This window comes from Stigmatopora nigra, chromosome 5 (assembly GCF_051989575.1).
Source record: "Stigmatopora nigra isolate UIUO_SnigA chromosome 5, RoL_Snig_1.1, whole genome shotgun sequence".
Lineage (NCBI taxonomy): Eukaryota > Metazoa > Chordata > Actinopteri > Syngnathiformes > Syngnathidae > Stigmatopora > Stigmatopora nigra.
The window spans coordinates 7,598,885-7,622,644 of NC_135512.1; the positions used below are offsets into that span (position 1 = coordinate 7,598,885).

Consider the following 23,760-nt stretch of genomic DNA (forward strand, 5'->3'; position numbering starts at 1 on the left):
ACTTTTATGAAGTGATTGACATGGTACTTGCTGTTTAGAGAATGTATTTACTCATTTTGAAAATATAGGAGTTTTAAAAATACATCAGTTTGCGACTGAATGTTTGGCGGACTTTGGATTGCGTCTATTTTTGGATTGTCCTGTGGAGGGTGCAGATCACCTTTATTAGGCATATGGACATTGCAAAACGCTATTAGGAAATAGAAATAAAAACATAATTTAATGTGTCAAACTCACATTAAATCAGTAAAGTTGGTCTTAAAAACACTTCTCTTGTATGTTCAATGTTCAGGGTTTTGTCTGTCTTTAAATTATGGATTTTTTTTCCAGAAAATAATAATCAACTCATATGACTATTGCATTTCTACTCTCTTAGAATATATTCTGAATATAGAGCAAAATTGTTTATGAATGGCCCACATTAAATAATGCTGAGTGAGCCGAGTGAAAGATTGCAACAATAGCAGCACCTTGTGGACATTTTACGCTTCTGCAGTTTTTCACCACGGTCATCCTTAGTCAACCGTATTTTGATGACCTATTTTTGAAAGCCAAAAGGAAACAAGTATATTTATATAGTATTTATTTCCAACTCATATACAGGAAAACACACAGGCAACAACAACAAAGCCAAAGTTAAACGGAACTATTTAGCTGGTTTCTGTTCTAGTCAGTGCTAATATTTAATGGGACCCAACACGGAAATGTGTCCGACTGTCAACATTACCAACTCTAACGGGGTTTAAACGCGACAGAAAGTGGCACATCCAACAAACATTCATCGGATCGCTACATTGTCGTAAAATCTTGTTTTTCTACTACGATTCGGCGCCATCGGTCATCTGTGAAGGTCAGCTAGCAACAAGAAAAACAATGGCTTCCAGGTCGCCGTCGTCCTCTCCGGACACCGCGACCGGTTCAGGTACCGATCCGGCCCGGCCAGACACCGGAGAGCCCCTCGGTGGAGCGGGATCGGACTCAGACTCGGATCTGGCTATGTGTAAATTTGACTACGGTGCCATGGAGGCGGGAGAACGCCTGGAAGGTGATGAACTGGAGCAGGAATTCCAATCTGCCGCCGATCGGGTCGGAGGTTTGGTCCAAAGTACCAGCAGGGACCAGCTACTCTACCTGTATGCCCGGTACAAACAGGTGACTACTATGAACTCTGGTTTGTGACGCCAATATTATCCCTAGTACCTCATGGAAACCAACTTTTTTTTTTCATTTTCTGAACTGCTTTATCATCACTAGGTTCGCGGGGGGTGCTGGAGACCATCCCAGCTGACTGGGTCAGAGGCGGGGGACACCCCCAATTGGTGGCCAGCCAATCGCAGGGCACAAGGAGACAATTAACCACTCACACTTTTATGTAGGGGCAATCTAGAGTGTTCAATCTGCCTACCATGGATGTCTTTGGAGTGTGAGAGGAAAGCGGAAGGTGGACCGATATGGATTTGAACCCCGGACCCCCAATGTGAAACCCTAGAAACCAACAATGAATGATTCTAATAATATGAATTGATCACATGATTCAATGTTTACTGTTGTTTTAGGCCAAAGTGGGAAAATGCAATACACAAAAGCCAGGGTTCTTCGATTTTGAAGGACAGAGGAAATGGTATGTATGTCTCCATCCCTGTGTTTTCTCAACTACACCCATGCTTTTGTTTCTTTTTCATCTTCCTTTTCATCTGATGAATGGAAATTATTTTTTTTATTTGGTTTTCTTTTTTTTTTTTCAGGCAAGCATGGAAGCAGCTTGGGGACATGGAAGCGGAGCAGGCAATGCAAGAGTACATTTCTTGTGTCAACATGTTAGACCCTGAAGGAAGCCATAGGGTAAGAATAGTCATTACTAATCAAATGAATTGAATTGAATGATTTTACTTTATTATATTAGTATAGTGAGATTTAAAGATTCCACTAGGTAGTACAAAAATAACAACAAACAGATGAATAAATAATGAATTAATAAGTAGACCAAGTGAGGTCAGCAGAGTGCAATAATAATAACAATAACAACAATAATGATGATGAGGATAATAATAATAATGACAATGATAAAAAGATTGTTAATAATAATAATGATAATAATAATTTTGATAGTAATAATAATTATTATTATAATACTAATGAAACAACAACCTTACTTTGACGAAAGGACGCGCAAAGAATCCGACATGCGCATCTCAAGGCATTTTTAACAACTATAACAATAGATTAAATAATCTTTTAAGACCAGGAAAATGCCTGATACAATAGCTTTCAACAACCAAACTGGAAAAGCTGTATAAACCAAGAGAAGCTACATGCAGTAGGATTACAAATTTATTTGATGTTATTTGCTATTTCAATGCACTGTCCTTACCGTTAGAGGTCAGCCTCGCTGCATTATTTTGAAAGATTGTTTGCATCGATGAGTACATTTTACATGTAGTATTCATCACTCCAGGATTCGACAGCATATTTTAAAGCAATACAGTCTTTGCAAACTCTGTGGAAATTTATCAGCAGTTGTTCAATGAGAAAACAATTAAACTCATCTGAATTTAGCCAATTAGTGTGTTGACTTTACAGTCTAAAAGTTTTTTAAAATGTTAACATTCAGTATGTATGTGTTAATAAATAAATAGGATAGATATAGGAATTGTAAAATTGTATTCATTATATCCTGAAAGATTATTAACAAGGGGAGTACAAAAAAAGGATGCTTTTTGTCTCTGCCTTAAAAGCCCTTTCAAGGAATTTTATTATAATTCTCTGAAATATGATAACCGAGATCATGTCAAACCACCAAGTCTTTGTAAGACTCGTATTTCTAATGTTTACAGTGCTTTACCCTGTCTTTTTTTACCCCCTGACACACACACACACACACACACACACACATTGTTTGCTCCACTTTCTTATTTCTGTCACTTTAACGACGTGACCCTGATGCACATGACCAATCTTGACACATTCCTTTTTTTCTTGGAGCAGAATAAAATGGCTGGCCTTTTCATAGCGCCACACAACAATAGAGATGCAGTAGAGAGCACTTCTTGCAAAACTTGAAAAGAAATTTATTGTATTACCGCGGCCTAGTCATTATTTTGGAAGCACCGTTAAATAAGTCGTGTATCGGTAAAGAAACTGGGCAGAGAATAATAGCTAGAAGACGACCTTTGTTCCTTTTTCAATTGTTGAGGAGATACTGTTTTTATATTAGATTATACGATAGGGAAGCAGGGATGGCGCATCAGCGAATATTCTGTTTCACAAGTGGATTACTTTGTCCCAAAAGTGCATGCACTGTTGTTTCACTTGTCATGTTTCTCCCCCACTTTTTTTTACCCATTTTTATAAAATTGGATTTGTGTAGGCTTCTTTGGAAGCCAAGTTTGGTCACTGTAGAATAGGTTGCGATTGGAAGGGGAGGGAAAAATTTAATGAGGAATTCCGTTAAGAAGATAACTCAGTTTAGCGCCGACCTCCCCAAGGCTGAACTGTTGGGTTAAATGCTTTGTGCCCTTCAGATGCATATGCCGTTGTTAGGATGCCTGCATTATTTGAAAATGCATTAGTGCAGATTGTCTTGGTATTTCTTTTATCCACATGCTAGCTTTATGATGTGTGTTTAATTTTTTGTTGCAATTATTCCTAGAAAATACTGATTCATAAATAGAACATTTTTTTAAATGAATTTCTACTTTGAATTTTTCATATAAAAATAATGATTAATAATGAACACAATCAGACATGTCTACGCATCATATTTTGGATCATTTAAGCCAGGGGTTGGGAACCTTTTGTAATGAAAAGAGCCATAAACAATTCATATTTTCTAATGTTATTCCTTGAGAGCCATAATCCGAATTTAAAAGTCAAAATACATGTAAATGGGTTTCTTTGTTTTTAGTCATTTCACCACTTTTAAAGTGGAAAACAACATTGACAACATTCTTATTGCTAATCAATGATAGTATGCATTCCTGAAGAGTCTAATGCAAATTTAAAAAAAAACGCAGTATCTCAGCTCTGACACCATCGATTTCCATATTTTAGTTCACAGGTTAGCAGAGACCCAGATGCACCCATCAAAAGAGCCACATGTGGCTCCTGAGCCATAGGTTCCCTACCCCTGATTTAAGCTAAACCTAAATCAAATGTTCGTGTTTTGGCCTACATGCCTGAAAATTTGATGTCGAAAAATGTGGGTGCCAGGTTTTGTGTTTTTATAAATGACCAAAAATAAATACTTGACCGCTAAAGAGTTAAATTACGTAATATCAGATTAACATACACATATAAACACCAAAAGCTATGGCCCGGATTCATGTGTCCGAGCCAGAACGTGTAGGACAAGTATGTTTTTTTCCATTTCCTTGTAGTACCACAATTGACTTCACTCTTTTCATGGTTGCTCATTCACAGGAGAGCAGAGGAGCCGACAGGAGAACGGGCTTCGGAGGGGCAGCGGTCAGCTCTTTGTACCAAGAGGAGACGATCAGGTAGCAGAATTACAAATGCACACAAAAAAAACCTTTCTAATGTATTATACGCCTTTCTGAAACTCTATTCTTTGATGAAAGAATGTTAAAAGTCAGGAGGATTGCGGAGTTGGCTGATCCTACAGTGCTCACATCGCCTGAGCTGTCTTTGTTAACCACTGGTCCTCATTCTGTTTGATTACATTCAACAGAGCGGAACATACACTACTGATTTATGTTAATGGAATATTTTCCGCTACCTGGCAGACTTACTCGAGCTTAAAGACCTCATCTTCCTTCCAAATGAAAAAAAAAGAGCATCTCTCAGCAGTTGAAATGAGATGTGAGAATCCTGCATATTTCCCGTCTTTTCAAATTAGTATGCACGGTCTTTCGAGACAGCAGCCAGGTTTTCCCCTTTTTAATTACAATCTGATTGAAGGAATGGGGGCGTGATGGAAGATGTGGTGGGCATATTCAGAACTCTGACCCCCTTCGGAGATGCGCCCATCCTGGATCGTACAAGAGCTGCTACTATCCGATCTCCCCCATTGCGTTTGAACCCATGCAGAACTTGACGGAAGTGTCACATTGACCGCTCTGCTGCATTTCAATTTCATCTTTACGCGGAAACACAACACACACACACACACACACACACACTTCCATATTAAACATGCACGCACCTGTCAGAGTTAATTGCATCGATTGCTCTTCGCCTCTCTCTCGTTTGTGCGTATTGATAAAAGTGCCATTGATTTGCAATATAACCACGTTACTGAGCTGATCAGTGCGTGATTGAGGAGGCTTTAAGCGCCAGGGTTTGTAATCCCCTCGACAAAACATGCCCATCAACACCGGAGGCTTTGTATGTTAGACCCTCTGACGGAAGCAGACGCTAAATTAGTTTGCTTCTTATTGCTTCTTTATTGTCTATTTGTGGGCCTGCTCATTCCTGCAATGTGGCCAGTTTTGTCAGATTAATGAAGGAGACACACACACACACACTGCAACGTTTTTGATGACAAGGTAGCGAGTGACCTTCCCATCATGCATTGCTTTACTGTTGATGTCACACTTCTTACAGGAGGCACATTAATCATGTGTTTGTTCAGTCTTTGTGTATACCTTCACAGACTGGCATTTCACATATTAAAGGCACATAGCACTCATTTTTCATATAATTTTTTTTTTAGCTTTGGCACAATACAAACTAAAAGAGAATCAACAAAAGACTGATGATCTGGCCTATTGATTATCCGCGGGGGGAGACGGATGACGGCCATACTTAAGGGACATACGGGGTCACAGTGGCCATTGGGCAGCAAGAAGAAGTGGGCGTGTCCGAGCGGGAAAAGCATGAATATACATTGCGGCAGTAATCAGCAATATGTAAATGGGTGAGCTCATACATAACGTTATGGTGATAAAATTGTAATGACTTATTCATGATTCATCACAGGCTGATGAGCAAAAAGTGGAGGAAGGGGACTGACGTGAGAGAACATGTTGCTAGATAAAACAACTAAAGAAATGTCTACACATCACTAGGTTAAGGTTATAACTTTTTTTTAGGCAATTAGTAACTACAAAGTATCAGGATAGAGAAGCAGTGGATTTGTACAGAGGTTTTCATTCATATTTTGTTTGGGGTTTACGCCTCATTTATTTTCTGATCGGTGCAAATAAAATTTTCTGGACGATTAGCTGCCTCACTCTGGATGCATATTGATTAGTGGTGCACTTGGTTAGTGGTTAAAGATCGTAAATAATACCTAATACTATTTGTTTTCTAAAGGCATAGCAAGGTTATTGTGCAAATGAAAGAACTGGAAGTAATTGTAAAAAAAAACAACTCTGAGAATAAGATAAAATTATGTTTTACATTTAAAAAATGTAATATGTTTGCAATTGTGTAGCCTTTTTGTTCAGAGGGACAATTTAAGGTTCAAAGTTGCTGTCAATTACGTAGTAATATTTTTATTTCTGTCTATTTTATTGTATTACACTAATTTACTGTCTTGAGGCATCTTGTTATCTTAATTAAGCAAAACAGGGGTTCTTTTAACGCAATGAGCCTTGTAAATATGGTCACTTACCATCACCCATAAGCCAAACACTGTTCTGTTTTTATCGTAGAAGACTGCGATGACTGTTTGATTCGCGGGTTTACGAACATAGCACACAGAAAGGGTGTTGTTGGGGTGTTTTGGCGAGTTAGGTGTGGGGGCGAGTTTGCTGGCGAGGTTGTGGCCTTGGGGATACAGCAGCCGTACAGCAGTGCGTGTATGGGCTGTTTGTCACACAATAGAGCACTAAATTCAATTAATTTGAATGGGCAGCATGAGTAGGAGGGAGTGGAAGGCGTAAAGCTCTAAATGAGATTCCCCCCACCCTCATGCACATCACTACCACCACCACCACACCAGCGCTCGTGGTTGTCCCCAATGCCAGGAGGTGATTAGAGATGCAGAGATATAATCAGAGGTGGGACAGCGCCTCTACGTGTGTTTGTGTACGCGTTGTACGTCAGCGTTCCCAAGGGACGGTGCATGTGGTTGTTGCCCGAGCACAAGGCAGACAGAGGTTGTGTTATCTGTCTGTGTGCATTTGATGTGATCCTTAAAGCGGCGGAACAAAGCCTACATGAAAAATGAGAAAAGAACTAATCCTGGCGCTTACTTGTTTTGCTGTAACATTTCACCTTCAATACTTTACAAAGCATAGGTTTAAAATTCAGTAGTTTATGAATGTATTGTTCGACCATTCCCATATTGTCTTAAATGTTATTTCAATTCTGTTTTAAAGCTTGTGTACACTGAAAAATATTGCTGTCCATAGGAGTTGGTTTTTTGGATTGCTTTCAACTGACTTTTAAGAGTGTCCAGTTTCCCCATTTCAAAAAGATCTTTGTTTATCTACTGTGTCTCTATCAATGATTTTATGGTTGCCAGCCAGTTCATGGAGACTCATTTAACACATGACTTCTTTTTTTCTCTATTTTTCCAGAGAAGAGGATAAAAATATCTTTGACTACTGTCGAGAAAACAACATCGAGCACATCAGCAAGGCCATCAGCTCCCAGAATTTGGATATAAACGCCAAAGATGAAGAGGTATCATCTCCTTTTTCATTACTGCAGCTTTCAGGATGAGTTTGAATTCAAAGCTAGGGAGCTAGTACAACCTATGTGACAGCAGAGGGCGGTAGTGAAGTTTTAAATAAGCCAAAAGCCTTGATATGTAGGTTAAGGCAAATGTCTGAAATCTTGCAATATCACCCATTTTCTATGAAAGTATTGGAAGAGAAATATTTTCATGCCCAACCCAACTTTAAATCAGATTAACGATCTTTAAAATACATCTTTAATTACTTTTTTTTTTGCCTCAAAGGTTATTTTGTGATAATTGCAAATAGCCATTTGACAAAGAGGTCGCCATAGTGGTAATACAAATTTCATTTTTCACATTCTTATTATGCGGGGGTATGCAAGACCCAAAGTTAATGTCATGCTCATTTGAATTTAATACTTAACTTTTCAAACACGTCCTGGAAAAATCATTTTCAAGACTTTTCCAGGAACTGTCTTATCCATTGACTTGGAGTAATCCTTTGCTGCCAAGTCTCCCAGTCAAAATGGATTGGAGCTCTAGTGCCTATCAATGGCAATAATCAACTTCTACACCTGGATATTTCAGCATATACGTATGAGTCCTCCATGTTTGCAAGTAGCCATAGTGCTGGATTCTAATTTCAGGCCGAGTACAGAATTCTTGGCTTGTAAATTCACTTTTTTTTGTTTTTAACACAATGACCTGATTGATTCATGATAGTCCGCTGCAGCCCCCTTCTAAAGCTCTCCACTTAATACTTACAATGGGCTACTACTTAACTCTGGTCTTTAGTGATGATGCAAGCATCATTCAGTAGCCACACACCTGAGGACAGCGGGAAAAGAGAGGAATGGAGAGTGAGGGAGGGGCCAGCCTGTTTGGTATTCTGCTCTCTTCCATAAGTATTCATTCTAACATGCAGTTGTGGTGATCAATATGATTTAAGCAGCCAAATTGGACTTGGAGAGTTTGTTTTACCTAATTGCCCCCACTGAAAGATGAACTTGATCTCGGACCAAAGGAGAGGGGTGTGTGTGTGTGTGAGCATGCACCTTGTGTGAGTGTTTCAATAGAGTAGGGGGCTTTTACACGCTCACAACCCAATCAATCAACTCTGTTTCTGGTTTTGAAGGCCTCATTTGCCACTTTTGAGGAATGTAACTGGATATTTTTTTAAACTGACTTCATCCATGGGTCAAAATCTTAGTATACGGTATATGCATGTGTGCTTCCCGAACAATGGGAACAATAAGAAAGACCGTCAATTAGAATTAGTCGATTCTTTTATGGTGGTGCTAGGGCCCAATTTTAACACTGTGTCATTGCATTTCAGGGTCGAGCTCTGTTGCACTGGGCTTGCGACAGAGGCCACAAGGAGCTGGTTTCGTTTCTTCTACAGCACAAAGCTGATATCAACAACCAGGTAGGTGTACATTTAAAGGTGTTTAAGAGACTGAATCACAATCTTAAAAAAAGATGTATGGGTCAATATAAGAAGCATGCCTCAGCGATTTCAATATACAAAATGTGGGCAAGTTCGACACAACTAGATACACTTAAAATTTGTCTTGTAATATTTTTTTTAATTGAAATTGTCATTCGAGAGCTAAATCTTATTTGATCCATTTTCATAGTTGCATCAGTTTTGAATACTACATTTATTCAAACAACATTGTCATTTATATCTTACCTTTTAAAAAGTAAGCTTAGTTTGCAGGGGTCAAATTTCAAAACCATTAAATAAACGGTAATTGTTGTAAAGTTCTGCTAGTATATTACTAACTAGTTTCACCAAAGCAAGTCTTCTAATTTTTGCAATTCTTGCCCAAAATCATGTCACTTTGTAACCCATTACCTGCCATTAATGGTAATACAGGAATCAAAGTTGCTAGTTTTACATTGACCATATAGTACCAACGTTTCTGTATTTACATTTGCAACACTGAAACTAAGGAAAGAGCAACAGCAACCTTGCAAATGTTATTCCATCTACTTCTACACATACTCACAAGCAAAATATCCGTTTTATTGTTATATTCAGATCCCCATTCCCCTCCTCTTCTCCCCGAAGGTCAACTTTAATTCACTTTGAGGCACAGACAAATCCTCCAGAGCTTCATCAAAAAAAAGGTGGCAAGTCACTAGTGTAGTAGCCTTTCGCCTCCCTAAGGTTTAGCAATATCCAGGAGGCTTTAGCTCGGACCGTAAGCTGGCTCAGCTGCACATCGGAGAAATTAGTCCTCTGTCTGCCCAGACAGCACGACACAGCCACCAGGTTGCACGCCCAAGCTTTAACCGTAAGGCCGAATCAATTGGAAGTAATCAGGCAAATTGTTTTACGTCGCACAAGCCACATAATCAGGACATTTCACAAATGACTTTGTGTGGTCATACGTGGCCTTTTTGTTTCCAGTAGCCCGGGGAGTAGTTATGGGGGATTTGCTGGGAATGCTTCATAAAGGACTTAACTCAGGGATAACTATAATGATATAGCGCAATATCAAATGATAAAAGGGTAAAGTAAAGTAGCATACATAGTGATTTGACCATTTTACAGGTTAATTATTTGAACATCAGTCAACAAAATAGTGTTTCTCATTTAAATCCTAAAGTATGAAGAATTCTACTATACTCTGAAGGGGAAAAAAACATGATTTAGTTTTATTTTTAAATCCATTTTCTAAGTTCTTCAAGTACAGTGGGCAAAAATTTGAAAGAAAACTCATTTATTTTGCTTGTATGACTTGTTTTCTTCACAGTATCTAATGACTACTGGATATTCATACTAATAATACATGAACACAACTGCTCGTGCCTTTTATAAAAACATGATAACTTCTTTGGAAACCTCAATAAACTGAGCAAAATAGTCAGTATATTTTTTCAACTCGATTGGATCTGGCTTTTTTTTTTTAAGGAAACAGTGGCGCAGGGCTGAAAATTAGCTGGTATGGGTGCTGATCAACCTCACAATTACATCTCATTAGAGAAATATTCCAGAAATTAGACAACCAGTGTTATTGAAAGCAGATTTAAGGGAAAAATATAGTTGTCTAAATCATACTACTCCTTCACAATGCCAAACTATCTCATTATTTAAAGCTTGTGGAACGATGCCCTTCTTATTAGAACTTATTTTAACCCCATTTTGTTGTTTTATTTTTAATCAAAAAAGAGGTAATGTGAGGGACTCTGTCATTTGTAGCCAAAGTTTGTGACAGGTAAAAAAAAAATGTTCCAAAGAGAAATAGTGGAATGTTTGTATGAAGCCACGAATAATCTCTCTTGACCTCCACCAAATGCTGAACAACCAGTAAATAAAGATCAAACATGATTTATGCTTAATTTGTTGATTAAAAATGTGGGAGGGGTAGCTTTAGGGTTAAAGAAAAAGTATTATTTGCCTGGCTGAAGAGGGAAATCGTTTGAAATTAATCAACTGATTGTTTTAGTGAATTGTTCCCAAACCCTGGTAACCTGCATTAAAGGCTCGTTTGATACTTAATCCTGGATAAAGCTTGGGGGTGGGGCACTACAATAGATCGGTCGGTACGTGTGTGCATTTGAATACACAGATCACGACTCTGCCACCTGCCAACTGTATGTCAAACCTCATCCTTGCACTGTTGCGTGAAAGTGGGCCAGGCACACAGATTGGGTTGTTGACTCTCACTTCATGTAATTCTCAACCACTTAGAATATTGACAATAGCATACCTGTCAATTTATACCTTCTTTTTTGATCATTTCAAATTGTGCACGCCGTTTAACAACTTTTGTATGGGAATTTTTTGTACATTTTTTTAATAACCGATAGCGTTTCACCCATTTCGGCTCTAACCAGGATCGTTTCGGTCAATGGTAGCAGACAAAAAGGTCATCGTCGACTGGTAATAGAGAGAAGTTGTCATACAGTGACAAAATCTTGAATTTAGTGCATACTAAAGGCGATTGGGCACTACATCACTTTGGGGCAAATTTTGGAATTTTAAGTGCGCCTTGTGTGAGTAAATACAGGGTGTCTCAAAAAAATGTACTCACTTTTAGAATAAAATGTACCCACTAAAGGTTTTCTGGTCATTCTAAAAGTGAGTACATTTTTTTGAGACACCCGGTATGAGCCGCGTTTCATTCGTTCGTTAATTGCTCAATAAGGGGAACAATTGTTTGAGGTTGACGGGTATGCAATACATTTCTTGATTAGGCAAGGGATTTTAAATGTACACATTGCACTGGAACAGTATGCAAATTACAGTTTTTCTTTGTAAGTAAATGCAGCCCATCCTGTAAAACCTCCACTAGAGAGTTGCCATGGAAATATGCAGTTATTCATGAGAACTTTAGTCAAATGTTTTGGAAGCACTGCAGACAGCCACAAAGGTAGACAACAGCCCAAAGTGTATTTACACAATGTGGTAATCGGAACGTGATTAGTGCGAATGAGTGAAGGGAAAGTTGGGATTAACCCGACAAAGTGCAGGTTAACACCAAGCAAACACAATGCCAGGAAGGCCGCATTGTTCACGCCACACCGAGAGGAAGTGAGCGGAAGAGGAGGCCGAGCAGTTGTCACATGCTCGCTCTCCACTGTCTCCCTCGGTCCCTCCGCCACCACTTCGTATTAAAACAACATGATCCATGAGGCAGGGAGGGCGACTTCCAGCACCGCTAATTCAAATTAATCCAGCGTGGTAGCACGGCCGCAGCAGGACCCGAGTGCTCCCAGTCTATCAGATAGAAATTCATAACTTAATTGAGGTCAGAGCCGGGAGCCGACAGAACAAAAGTCTTCAGCCGGGACCAGCTAGATCAATAGTCATAAATATCTGACTGCAGGGATGACCCGCAATTGGCTGAGGAACACAAAACAACAAAGTCGACATGATGCTACCAGTGCTGGATTGGGCTGTTTTAGTAGTTTATGGATCCAACAGAGGGGCTTTACTCTCAAGATTTATGACCGTGACGTCAAACTGTGACAGATAGAGTTGACAGGACCTTTAAAGTCATCTTTTCACCACTAATGTATGCTACACTTTATAGTTATTTTTACACTTTAATTTCCCTAGAAACGAGCAAGATCATTTACAATTAAAGACATTGTTTTATGTCTCTATTAACTTAGCATTTGAGAGAAATTTGACAATGAAGGAAGTGCAGCAACAAAAATGGTAGTTTACATTGTCATTTGATGAATTTGAAAATCGAATTGCTTACATCACACATTCCCAGTGTATGAACGCATTCATACGTTGGTGCGCTTTATATGGAGTAGTTGCAATGCCACTTGACTTAATGATGTGAGAGCTGTCGCAGTGTCAAAAGAGCCAGTCAGACACTCACACACTTATGAATGTATAATGTGTCCACTCAAAGGCCAGCTTGTGACTTGACAGTAATGCCGCCGTCTAAAGTGGCCTTGCAGCAGGTAGCAGTCGTATTTCCCTTCATCAGCTCTTGTTTCTTTCTTATTGGCCACTCACTGGGCCTCGCCTACATCCTACTATTTGATTTCCATCGTTCTTAACCATCCACATAAATTGTCAGGAGCATTAAAGCTGTCCTCAACCGCTTCAGACAGAGAAGGGGGAGGGGGGGGGGGAGGTAAGAGCTGGAAACAGTGGTGGAGGGAAGGGGAAGGAGAAGGGGGTGTGCAAGGAGAGAGAATAAACAAAGTAGTAAGTGTTTTGCCTTCCATCAGTCTCCCGCAGTACTCAGCTTTATGAGCCCCCACCCACCAGTAGTACCCCCATTCCCGCTGTCTCCGCCACAGCCCCCGCTCGCCTCGCAATTGATTTTTATATTACACTCTTTTATGCATTTATTTATTTCATATATTTCTTTTTAAACATCATCGACGAGCTGCAGGAGGACAGACGTGGCCCCCCCTCCAGGCACGTTAATCCTGGGCTTCAACTCTATCCTCCTCTCTGATGGCCATAATGGAGGTTAAAGCATCCCATGGGAACAAACATGCACGGGGACGCCAAAAAGGGGACGGGGGTAGAAGACCATGCTTTTACGGACAAGGAAAGCTTATTTTGTGATCCAACCAGCTAAATTAAACTTTTTTATATATTTTTTTCAACATAATAAACAAAAATACAATCTGTTCCATCTTATCTGGTTCATGATTTTAACTGTAAGCATGGAGAAAGGTGTGGGGGTGGCACCTGAAGGACACTCCAGGCAGTGTGAAGGGCAGCAAGTTAGGCTTCACGCAAATTTGGCCACTGGTGGCGGTCCACACACGCTGAGTGGCAAGGTTACCACTTGCCGCTCACAAGAGACAAAGATTCAATTAAGTATGAACCCCCCTCCTCCCCACAAGAAGATCCTTTTAACACTGGGGCATTCCCAGCAAACACACGCACACATCTGCTATGTCACTTTTAGTTCTAGGTCACACACACACACACAGAAATATCTCAATTGGAAAAGGAATAAAGATAACTTTATGGAGAATTTCTAGTGCCTTGCTCAAGGGTACTTCGATCAAGATCAGAAAGACATAAAAATAAATGAAATGAAAAAAATAGCAGGAATACACATTTAATGTCGAAATTATATTCAAAGGATTTTTTTTTGCTTCAATTCTTTTGACATTGTACTGCTCCTGATCCCCCTCCCTGGGGTTCGTTCGATACAGACCGAGACATAAATGAAGAATAGTTTGACAACCACGAGAGGGCTTTACTAACTCGACCAAACCACTAAACAGGGTTGCTGAAGAAATACTTTGTATATACTACATATACTGGCCATAAAGTGTACTCGAGTTCATCACTGACCATATGTTGCACCTTTATTTATTTTCGATGATACAATTTAAACTCCGTAGTTACATTGTCAAAGGCAGAGGTGTATTAGGTCATTCCAGTGGGTTTTCATGACCAAAAAAAAAAGATGTTTAAGAAACATACTGATGTAGTGTATGTAGTCCGCTTTGTCATTAATCACACAAAAGTGCAAGTGATCTGTCATTGCTTATTACTTGTAGCTACTTGTGTGTCTCACCGGTCCTTGCAATCCATTCCACTCACAAAAACTCTCTTGGTATGTCTTGCGCTTTGTGGCCATTCATCATAAAATCTTTAAAAAGGCTTCAGGTTTTGGGGTCCACAGTAGCTGTTCTGGTTGTAGATGGGGGGGCTCAGTGAAGTGAGCAGCATCTTCATCTCCATCTCGCCGCTTTTTGATTAATGGCACCTGCTCTTCATAATGCGATCTGTTGGAATCTGCATGCCAATGATTCCAGTCGATCGATTCGCCCAACACAAGCACGCACTCCCTCCCAGCCGCTGTCATTATAAAAGTCAGAAGATGCTGCATGCATTGATCATAAATCATAATTGCTTTCCCATTTTTTAACCACTTGTTTAATGTTTCTGTCTGGGGTGGTGGGGATACAGGAAATGCCAGGGCAAATTAAAATAAATAATAGAGAACAAAAATTTAAGGACAAATATTTAATCGCTTAATTGCAAGGGCAACTTTTGCTGTCATATGCTACTTTTTAATGACCAATAGTGTATGTACTATGATATTGTATAAGTCCCTGTGTATTGATTACAGATACAAACTGTTTTCCTTAAAAAAAACACAATTCTACACCTGTATATATTTCACTCAAAGTCCAGTCTGGGAGGGTTCTGATCATGTTGACTACATGCGTCAAAGCTAATCACTCTAATGTCTCAAATTATACGCAGTGATTGATTGTTTAAAAAACAGCATCACACAACTCTTTAAAATCTAGAGTCATTTGGAAAAATGCTTAAAAAGGAGCATTATTATTTGCATAAATGCCAATTTGGGGGAAAACATTTGTACATAAAGCTGTGGCTCATGAGGTTATATTTCAATATACACATCAAAATGAAAAGCAGGGGGAGAAAAAAAAAACAGAAATGCTTTTTGTACAAAATCCGCAGCTGGATTTTCTAGATTTGACAGGACAAGTTTGAACATCAACCTGAACAAATCTCATCCAAGGTTCAGACACACAATCAGAATGAAACGCTGCTAGACTGAATGGTAGGCTCCAGGGACATCTGCGCTCTATTTGTATCCCCAAACCCAGTTATGTTTTATGCCCTTGAAGCTGCCACTTAATGCTGTAAACAGTTTAAGCTCAACATTTGAACTATTCTTGTCTGAGCTGCAAGAGCTTTGTGGGAGTGGATCTATGCATAAAACTAGTTCCGTCACTTCCCATGAATGATATTTGTGACAGTCTCTCTGTTTGTTTGTGTATTGAATAAGTTCAAGTACACCTGAGGGTTTTATGACTTCCCGTGCAAGGGATTCATCTGACATTCCTCCACTCTCATCAGGCAGATGACGGATGTTGCGCATTTTTATGTTGACGCACATTTATTGTTTACTTGAATTTTATACTTGAATGTATTAAAGTGTATTTATCTACAGTACTTTGTTGCAGCTGCAGTCCTGTAAGGTTATTCCAGATTTAGAGGACATTTTGCATCCATCTCTAGATTTTTAATAACCCGCATACAAAAAAACCCAACTAAATTGGCATTGTATAAATGGGTAACAGGGTAAATACGTGTAGATAAAGGCGCAATAGAAGTAATTTCCATTGACCACTTTTTAGCCTAATCTTTATATATCTATTTGTATCTTGGAGCCCTGTTACTGTGAACAAGTACTATATGACATGTAAAATGTAGCATTCTTTACCATATATATGTAAAATCAAGCCTTTGATACAATGTGACCTATTATTGATGATTTTGTGAGACAATCACAAGGCTAAAGGCTTATTTTTCAAGAGTTTTTCAGTGGAAATATGTCCTGTAATACCGAATATCAAAGTTTGACTGTTCTAATGCGACAGTTTTTCACTTTCCCTGGCTTGTTTGCTAAAAATGATAGATTGGTGCGATCCAGTAATACTGCCATTATACTAATAGGTCAATCCCTATTCATGCCCCACCTAAGCATATTGGCCCGGCCCATTAGGTTGATCCACTACTCGGCGCCGGTGCTACGGCTTTTGTGCAAGCAACTGCTTTATTGAACACTCTCCTGACGTTTCTGCACCGCAAGGGGAAACTTTGGATGACATGCGAAAGCAGAGGTTTGGTGCAACATGCCTTTGTAATGGGATGGGGACAGGGGTGCACTCGAGCAGGGGTGGGGGAGTTGGTGGGAGTAAGGGGCTGGTGTCTCTTCCAAGCTACTTCCAAAGCAAATGGAAGACAATCCAATTTCCCGTGATTCCATCAAGCCTCGGCCCGGAATCCGGGGACATTAGGGAACGCTGAGAGGACAGGGCACTGACCCCCTCCCATCTATATACACACGCACAGCTGCACCATCTATGTTCACTGCACTATACGTCTGCTTACTTTTTTGGCGGTTTGATTTTTGGATATTTCTGCTTCTTTCTGGAAGTTCTTTTATAAGTCACATTGAGGAGGTGCAAGCATTTTTGTTTCCAAGTCCTCTTTTAAGACTTTTTGTCAAAATATGGTGACAACGAGACAATCTCTGACTGGAAAGTCACAACTTTAGCATTTAACATTAAGTCAGAGTTTTTAAAATTTTTGGACTATAATTTGCACCTGAGTATAAGACGCGGTAGCCGAAAAATACACGATGAAGAGGAAAATTACATATATAAGTTGCACTGGCGTCTGAGTCACATTTTTGGGGAGGGTATTTTTGTATTTTATCGGAAACCAATTTTTCAAATTTGCGTTTTTCGCACTATAAGTCGCACCTGAGTATAAGTCGTGGCAGCCAAAAAAAATACACAATGAAGAGGAAAAATACACAAGTTGCACTCTACTATGAGACACTTTTTGAGGAGGGAAGTTTGTATTTCATCAGAAACCAACAACAAACATAACTTAAAGTTTCAATAGTAAAATGGAGAACAACTGATGAAAAAGATAACATAAGTTTACAGATAACTATAGCCTTAAAAGTAACAACAAAAAAAGGCTTTAGATTGTTAGAGAGGGAAAAAATCACAAGTCGCATTTGAATATTAATTGTAGGCCCAGCAAGCCAAACTATGAAAAAAGTGCGATTTATATTCCGGAAAATATGGTATGTGAAGTGTTAGTTTAGCAGAGATTTGCATCTGTGTTAGCGATCCCCCCAGAGGGAATAGAAAGCACTAATCCAATAAGAAGGTCCCCAAAGTGCTGCCCCTAAGACAGAGACATCGAGAGAAAGCGAGCGTAGGGGGGAAAAATAGATGATAACAATAGCACCACCGTGCACTGAAGATGGCCAGGATGGAAGAAGAGGGAAAGTAAGGAAACAGGGGGAATTAAAGGAGAGGGATTATGACAGAGGAGGTGAGTGAATTAGAAAGAAGAAAAAGGTGGATGTGGCAACGACAGCAGAGAGGGGCACGGAAAAATAAAAAAAAATAAAGCAAGGTAGGAAGAAGGCTTACGTTTTAAATATCAAAGTTAGAAAAGACTAATGCGGGCTTTCATCATCTTACTTTTAATCTTTTGGACGTGTGTTCACTGTAGAGAAGGAAATGTCACCAAGCCTTTTAATCTGCCTCCAATCATGTGAACCCGTTGGACTTTTGTTCTGAGGGCGCCGGCAGCACTTTGGCCATTCATCATCATTACGAGGCGCAAAGGCAGGCTGGAGCAGTGATTAAGAACGGAATCTTCTGTTGATGATGCCTGTCATAGATTGGTTCTTATTATACCTATACACACACACACCTCTAGCCCTGTCCCCAAGCCACATTTCTTAAAAGAATTATGTGCCTATCATTGACCTTTTAACCTGATCTACCATTTGTACCACTCACACACACACACACACACACACACACACACACACACACACACACAGACCAACACAGATGCTTTATACACGTCTCGCTGTTGTCCCTGGACTGATGTATGTCAGGGCCATATACTACAGTAGTGACTTTCAACTTCAATGTATATGATTAAAATAACCAGCAGTTGATATACTAGCTCCAAATCAAAACCTGCCATAACCAGACAATATTTTTCAACATTAGAATCCTTTGAGTCATTAAAATACCCACTCATTATGTCTGATTCAATTTACGTGTCCTAAGACCAAATGTCTTAAAAAGAGTAAATAAAGAGATTTGACATAGGTCAGGAATACCCACTAGGTAGGAAAACTATTTCACTTAAATTCCTCTTTAGCAATCCAGAAATGTTTATATTTATATCATATCTTAACTGACTTTGAAGCCCTTTTTTGAGCCAAAATACAAACTCATTTTCACTAACTGTGTTTGGAAAAAGTCTGCACAAACATGCACTGATTCTTGTGAAGTATAGTGTGTTGACATCATTGCCACATTTATGACAATTGCCCAAATTTTAAAGTCTTGGCATTTCCCTTTTTTACAAGATAACCAATACAGACAAAGACAAAGAAATGATTGAAATCAGGCGATTCCCAAATCAATACCTCATCTGCTCATAATCCCCCTAAAGACCAATAAAAACAAATCCGGCTAAATCAATACACATGAAACCAACAAGTAGTCAATGATTGGTATGCTAACAGGTAAATCTACTTTACTTGGATCTGCACTCATCAGTTGTGTCTCCAAATTCTTTTCTATTATCATAACTCTGCAGTGATTTATCCTTCACTTGTCACAAGTTGAACATTGTCTTTGCCTTTCACAGGATAATGAAGGACAGACGGCGCTACATTATGGTAAGAAGGCGGCTGCGTGCGGGTGTGTGTTCACTTTCAACTGTAATGTGTCTTTGTCCACTTCTTGTTCTCCTTCACCATCTTAATGAAGCTCCTCTTACTTTTGTGCATGTTCTTTGGTATATTTCTGTCAACGTTTGTGATCTATTCCAGAATTGGGCGACATTTTATGTCAAACCATTCAAATTTAAATACATTTAAAAAAACACTTATCTATAATCCCTATAAAGTGTGTTTTTTTATTGATTGAATGATTGTGTGGGTGTGTATGTTAAGATTCTCTCGATACGTTTGTCCAAACCATGCAACGTAGAGAGTTGAATTTTTTTATGGTGGCCAGAAACGGTGGTCAGATCCTAATAGAGTCATTGCATTTCTTCCCTAAGTTTGTAGACTATTTCTTTTATTTTGTTAAACACCCATTTCTTTTCTGTAAGATGTACTAGTCAAGCTTTTGGTCATTTATTAAGCTGTAATTGTTGAATAGCAGAAAATCCAAACTAAAAAGTTCATTTTTCCAGACTTTTAAGGCCCAAATGTCCTCCAACTCTGACATGACCCATGTGTGGCTATTCCAGTCTGATTTTGTTCTGTCTATGTGTTCAAATGTGTGTGTGTGCGTGTAGTAATCGCCTGGGTCTCCCTGAGGAAATCAGTAGCGGTCCTCAGACTCCCCCTGACCCTCTCGTGCCCCAACACACACGTCCCTGAGGGGCGGTTCTCTTGTCCTTCTGAGCCAGTGTACGCCACCGAACCATCTGTCCTTCCTACCTTTTCCGCTCCGGCCATGTAGGGTTACCCGCTGGCACCCGCGTCCAGTGACGAGGAAGGGTGGCACGTCAAAAGACAACAAATAAACATAAGCAATGAACTCCGAGACAAATAGCAGAGAATGAAAATTCATTTCCACCTCTCTTTGCACAGCGCCATGACGGCTAGCAAGTGATTAATTGAGGGTTTACTGCTCACCATAAATTGTTCTCCTCCTCTACGGCTCCCCAGAGCACTAGCTAGTTTTTCTTTTTTCTATTTTTTTGCCCAGCGCAAGGCCCGGCCGGGCGGGTGCGCCGTCCACCGCGTGCCATGCTCACCTAAATAAAACACCCATCAGGTGCGGGGCTGGCTTCAGAAAAAATAAGATACAATCATCTCGGCTGGCTTGCACACACGCGCACGGACACGGGCGCTTTTCCGATGTATCATCACATCTCGTATACGCTCTTTGAGGTTAAGAGGCTCGGCTGTCAATCACAGACGCTACTGACATCAGCGATCGTCGACGGGCACGTAGTCCGCTGTTTAAAAGCAGAAAGTGATGGACACCGACAGGGAGGAGCACTCCCGTAGCCAGATAAAAGGCGGGTGGGGGGGCTTCTAGAGTTAACTAGAGAGGTGGCTTGAGAGCTGCTAACTACCTTAACTCATCCAAGTATATGTATATGTATGTATGTATTTCTCAGTCAAATATATACAAAAAAACACCTGTGATTAGCGATGGTCGTCAATCCACATTAACTAGGCAGCGATCTAGCGACCCAGTCAAAAATGGATTTGAACATGTGGCGAATGGCACACAATGATTGATACAAATTTTGGTAGAAAGTCTAGAAAAAAAATCTTCAATAAACACATTCCAGCACCACAATCCAATAAGTTCATAGTTGGCAAGATGCATTTTTAATCTATTCATATCTTGTCAATTCTTATTTTAAATTGTCTTTCATTTCTAATAAAGTGAAAACCTGTAAATATTCACTTTCTTTAAATTCATGTTGATTTTTAATTTTACAAAATGATTATTTTTTGACTCATAATAATGCAACATTTTCTCCTTTTGTGTAGCATCGGCGTGTGAGTTCGGCGACATCGTGGAACTCCTACTGAGCGCCGGTGCCGACCCGTCCATCAAAGATCTGGAGGGCTCACTCCCCGAGGAAGTCACAGAATCCCGCGCCATTTCTTCCCTCCTGCGCCAGTACACGGCTCCTAAAGGCTAGGGACGCCATGCCATGGACGACAAGACCCTCTTGCCCCTTTCTCATCACCTTTAATGTCCCAGCATCCCTCACTTTGCCAGAGAGAGAGAGAGAGAGACTGCGGCAACCAAGAGAGTTGGCTTTTGTGTTTGTTTTCTATCTCCTAAGCGCTTGAGGTTAGTTGGATTTCCTCTGGTTCACCTTTATTTGAAACACTGACATTTAACCTGCTTCCCCTACTAGGTCGGCCCATGTGGTGCTGGATTCAAATAAGTTTCTTTCTTTACAGTAATGTCAGGTATTTCAATAATTTCACAAGGCAAATTTTCTCTTTCACATCACTTCCATAGGCGTCTCTGACACCTGATGCAGGTGGGAGATACACTAGTGTTTCATTCCAAAGAATGCGTTTATTGTATGCCATTTATCGACATTAAAAGTCTTAAAAATTATTGTTTTCTCTTTTATTCAATTCAAATTCGATTAATTTCCCCACATGCCTTAAATCTTTGGAAAATACACCATTGATCATCGTAATTTATGATCTATTATCTCTTGTTTTAACTGGCTTTGCATGCTTTTGAAATCACATTATTAAGTTTTAAGGTACTGGTGTAAGAAGAAAAGCTCAGAAAATATTAATATTATAACATTTACAACCATAAGTAAACCTGTCATTAAAACCAAGGATGTGTAGACATATACCCACTGAACTATTGTGTTAAATACTCCCTCCTCTTTCATGCTGGACCCATCCAGATGTTTTGCAGAAATAACAAGCACATGGTCCAAATCTGCTTTACTTGTTCAAGCTGCTCTGATCAGCACAACACACACACACACACACACACACACACACATGAGAATAGGCTAAATCTGGATTGCAGTTCTTAACTACAGCTCCCTGATGAAGACACAATATGTACACTGGCGGGGGGGGGGGGGGGGGCACACAGCTTAATCCTCCCCTCTCCAGCACACTGTCATGCGTCTATCTCACCCCTTGCCCCCCGTCTCTGATGGTAAATTTAACCGACAATCCAGCCTGATCAGAGGTGTTAGATAACAGTTTCAGCATGCTTGTTTTTATTTCTCAATATTTTTCTAATGGTGATTAAATGGCAAAATGAGATATCTTTATTGTGATGTTCTCTTAGAACCAGTTTTTCTTTAAGGTAGTCATGTAGATATCAGAATTGTTACAGGCTATTACTAGGAATGGTAATCAGTCTGTATTTCTTAAATTTAGTTTTTGATTAGCATTGAGTTAGTTTGGCATAGTGGTTAACTCACATGTTTACCATGTGGGCGACCTGGGTTTGACTCCCGGTTGGGAAACATTTTCCCTTAATTATTTATGTGTTCTTGTAGTCAAGACGTTCAAATGATGACAAAGGAATTTGTAGCCACTTGGTTGGCGCAGAGGTTAGTTCACTGGACTCCCGTCCGGCAGACCTGGGTTCGAATCCCGGTTGGGACACATTTTCATTCAGTTGTTTTTGTGTACTTCTTGTCAAGACACTCAAATGATGTCCATGTAAAGTATAGCCACTTGGTTGGCGCAGAGGTTAGTGCACTGGACTCCTGTCCGGCAGACCTCGGTTCAAATCCCGGTTGGGACACATTTTCACTTAGTTGTTTCTGTGTACTTCTTGTCAAGACACTCAAATGATTACTAAGGAAAGTGTAGTCACTTGGTTGGCGCAGAGGTTAGTGCACTGGACTCCGGTCGGGCAGACCTGGGTTCAATTCCCGCTGTCGCCCTTTGGCTGATCACTACACCATGTAGTCTGGAAAATGGAAGAAGAAGAAAAAAAAGAAAAATCTTTTTAATTTATATTAAACACTTAGTCATACTTTTCAGCAAAAGGTTATATTCCGAACTGCCTTCGGCAGTTCGGAAGACACTTGATGGACCTGTATGTGCGAAAGGCGTTCTCGGGTCGGCCTTCGGCCGACCCTCGACCGCTTGCTTGGTCAGTGAACCGCCGACACCGGGAAGCGAACTCACGTTCTCTCCGTGCAAAGGCGAGTGTGCAACCCACTACACCAACTCGTGCCCCACTTATACATGGGTGTTGAAACGTTTTATCCAAGGAAATGGGGTGAAACACTTAGTCATTTTTTTGGTTAAAATGCTTCATTCACCACTGAACACTTAAACACTTAGACATTTTAACTTATTCTTTGAACTGAATATTTGGAAAATCTTTGCAGTCACTGGGAATTGAACCCAGGACCACAGCGGTGGCAGACTGATGACTTAGCCACTGGGCCACCGCCCTGTGAGAGAAGGCAGTAATACTTATACTCTTATCTCATTCATTTGCCTGAATAATATTTGGAAAATCTTTGCATGCACTGGGATTTGAACCCAGGACCATTGAGGTGGGAGACTGATGACTTAGCCACTGGGCCACCACCAGTAACAGTGGTCAGTAGTACTTGTACTTTTATCTCTTTCTTTTACCTGAATAATAGTGGGAAA

General features: G+C 40.0%; 1 protein-coding gene across 1 annotated transcript; it reads left to right on the forward strand.

Annotated features, from left to right (window-relative positions):
- The first annotated feature begins 584 nt into the window (after positions 1-584).
- acbd6 (acyl-CoA binding domain containing 6) lies at positions 585-21,724 on the forward strand. The gene is made up of 8 exons (XM_077716821.1): positions 585-1,152; positions 1,557-1,621; positions 1,746-1,842; positions 4,420-4,496; positions 7,485-7,590; positions 8,922-9,011; positions 19,266-19,296; positions 21,139-21,724. Exons 1-8 carry the CDS (start codon positions 874-876, stop codon positions 21,291-21,293), a joined length of 900 nt encoding a protein of 299 aa, XP_077572947.1. The 5' UTR covers positions 585-873; the 3' UTR covers positions 21,294-21,724.
- The last annotated feature ends 2,036 nt before the right edge of the window (positions 21,725-23,760 follow it).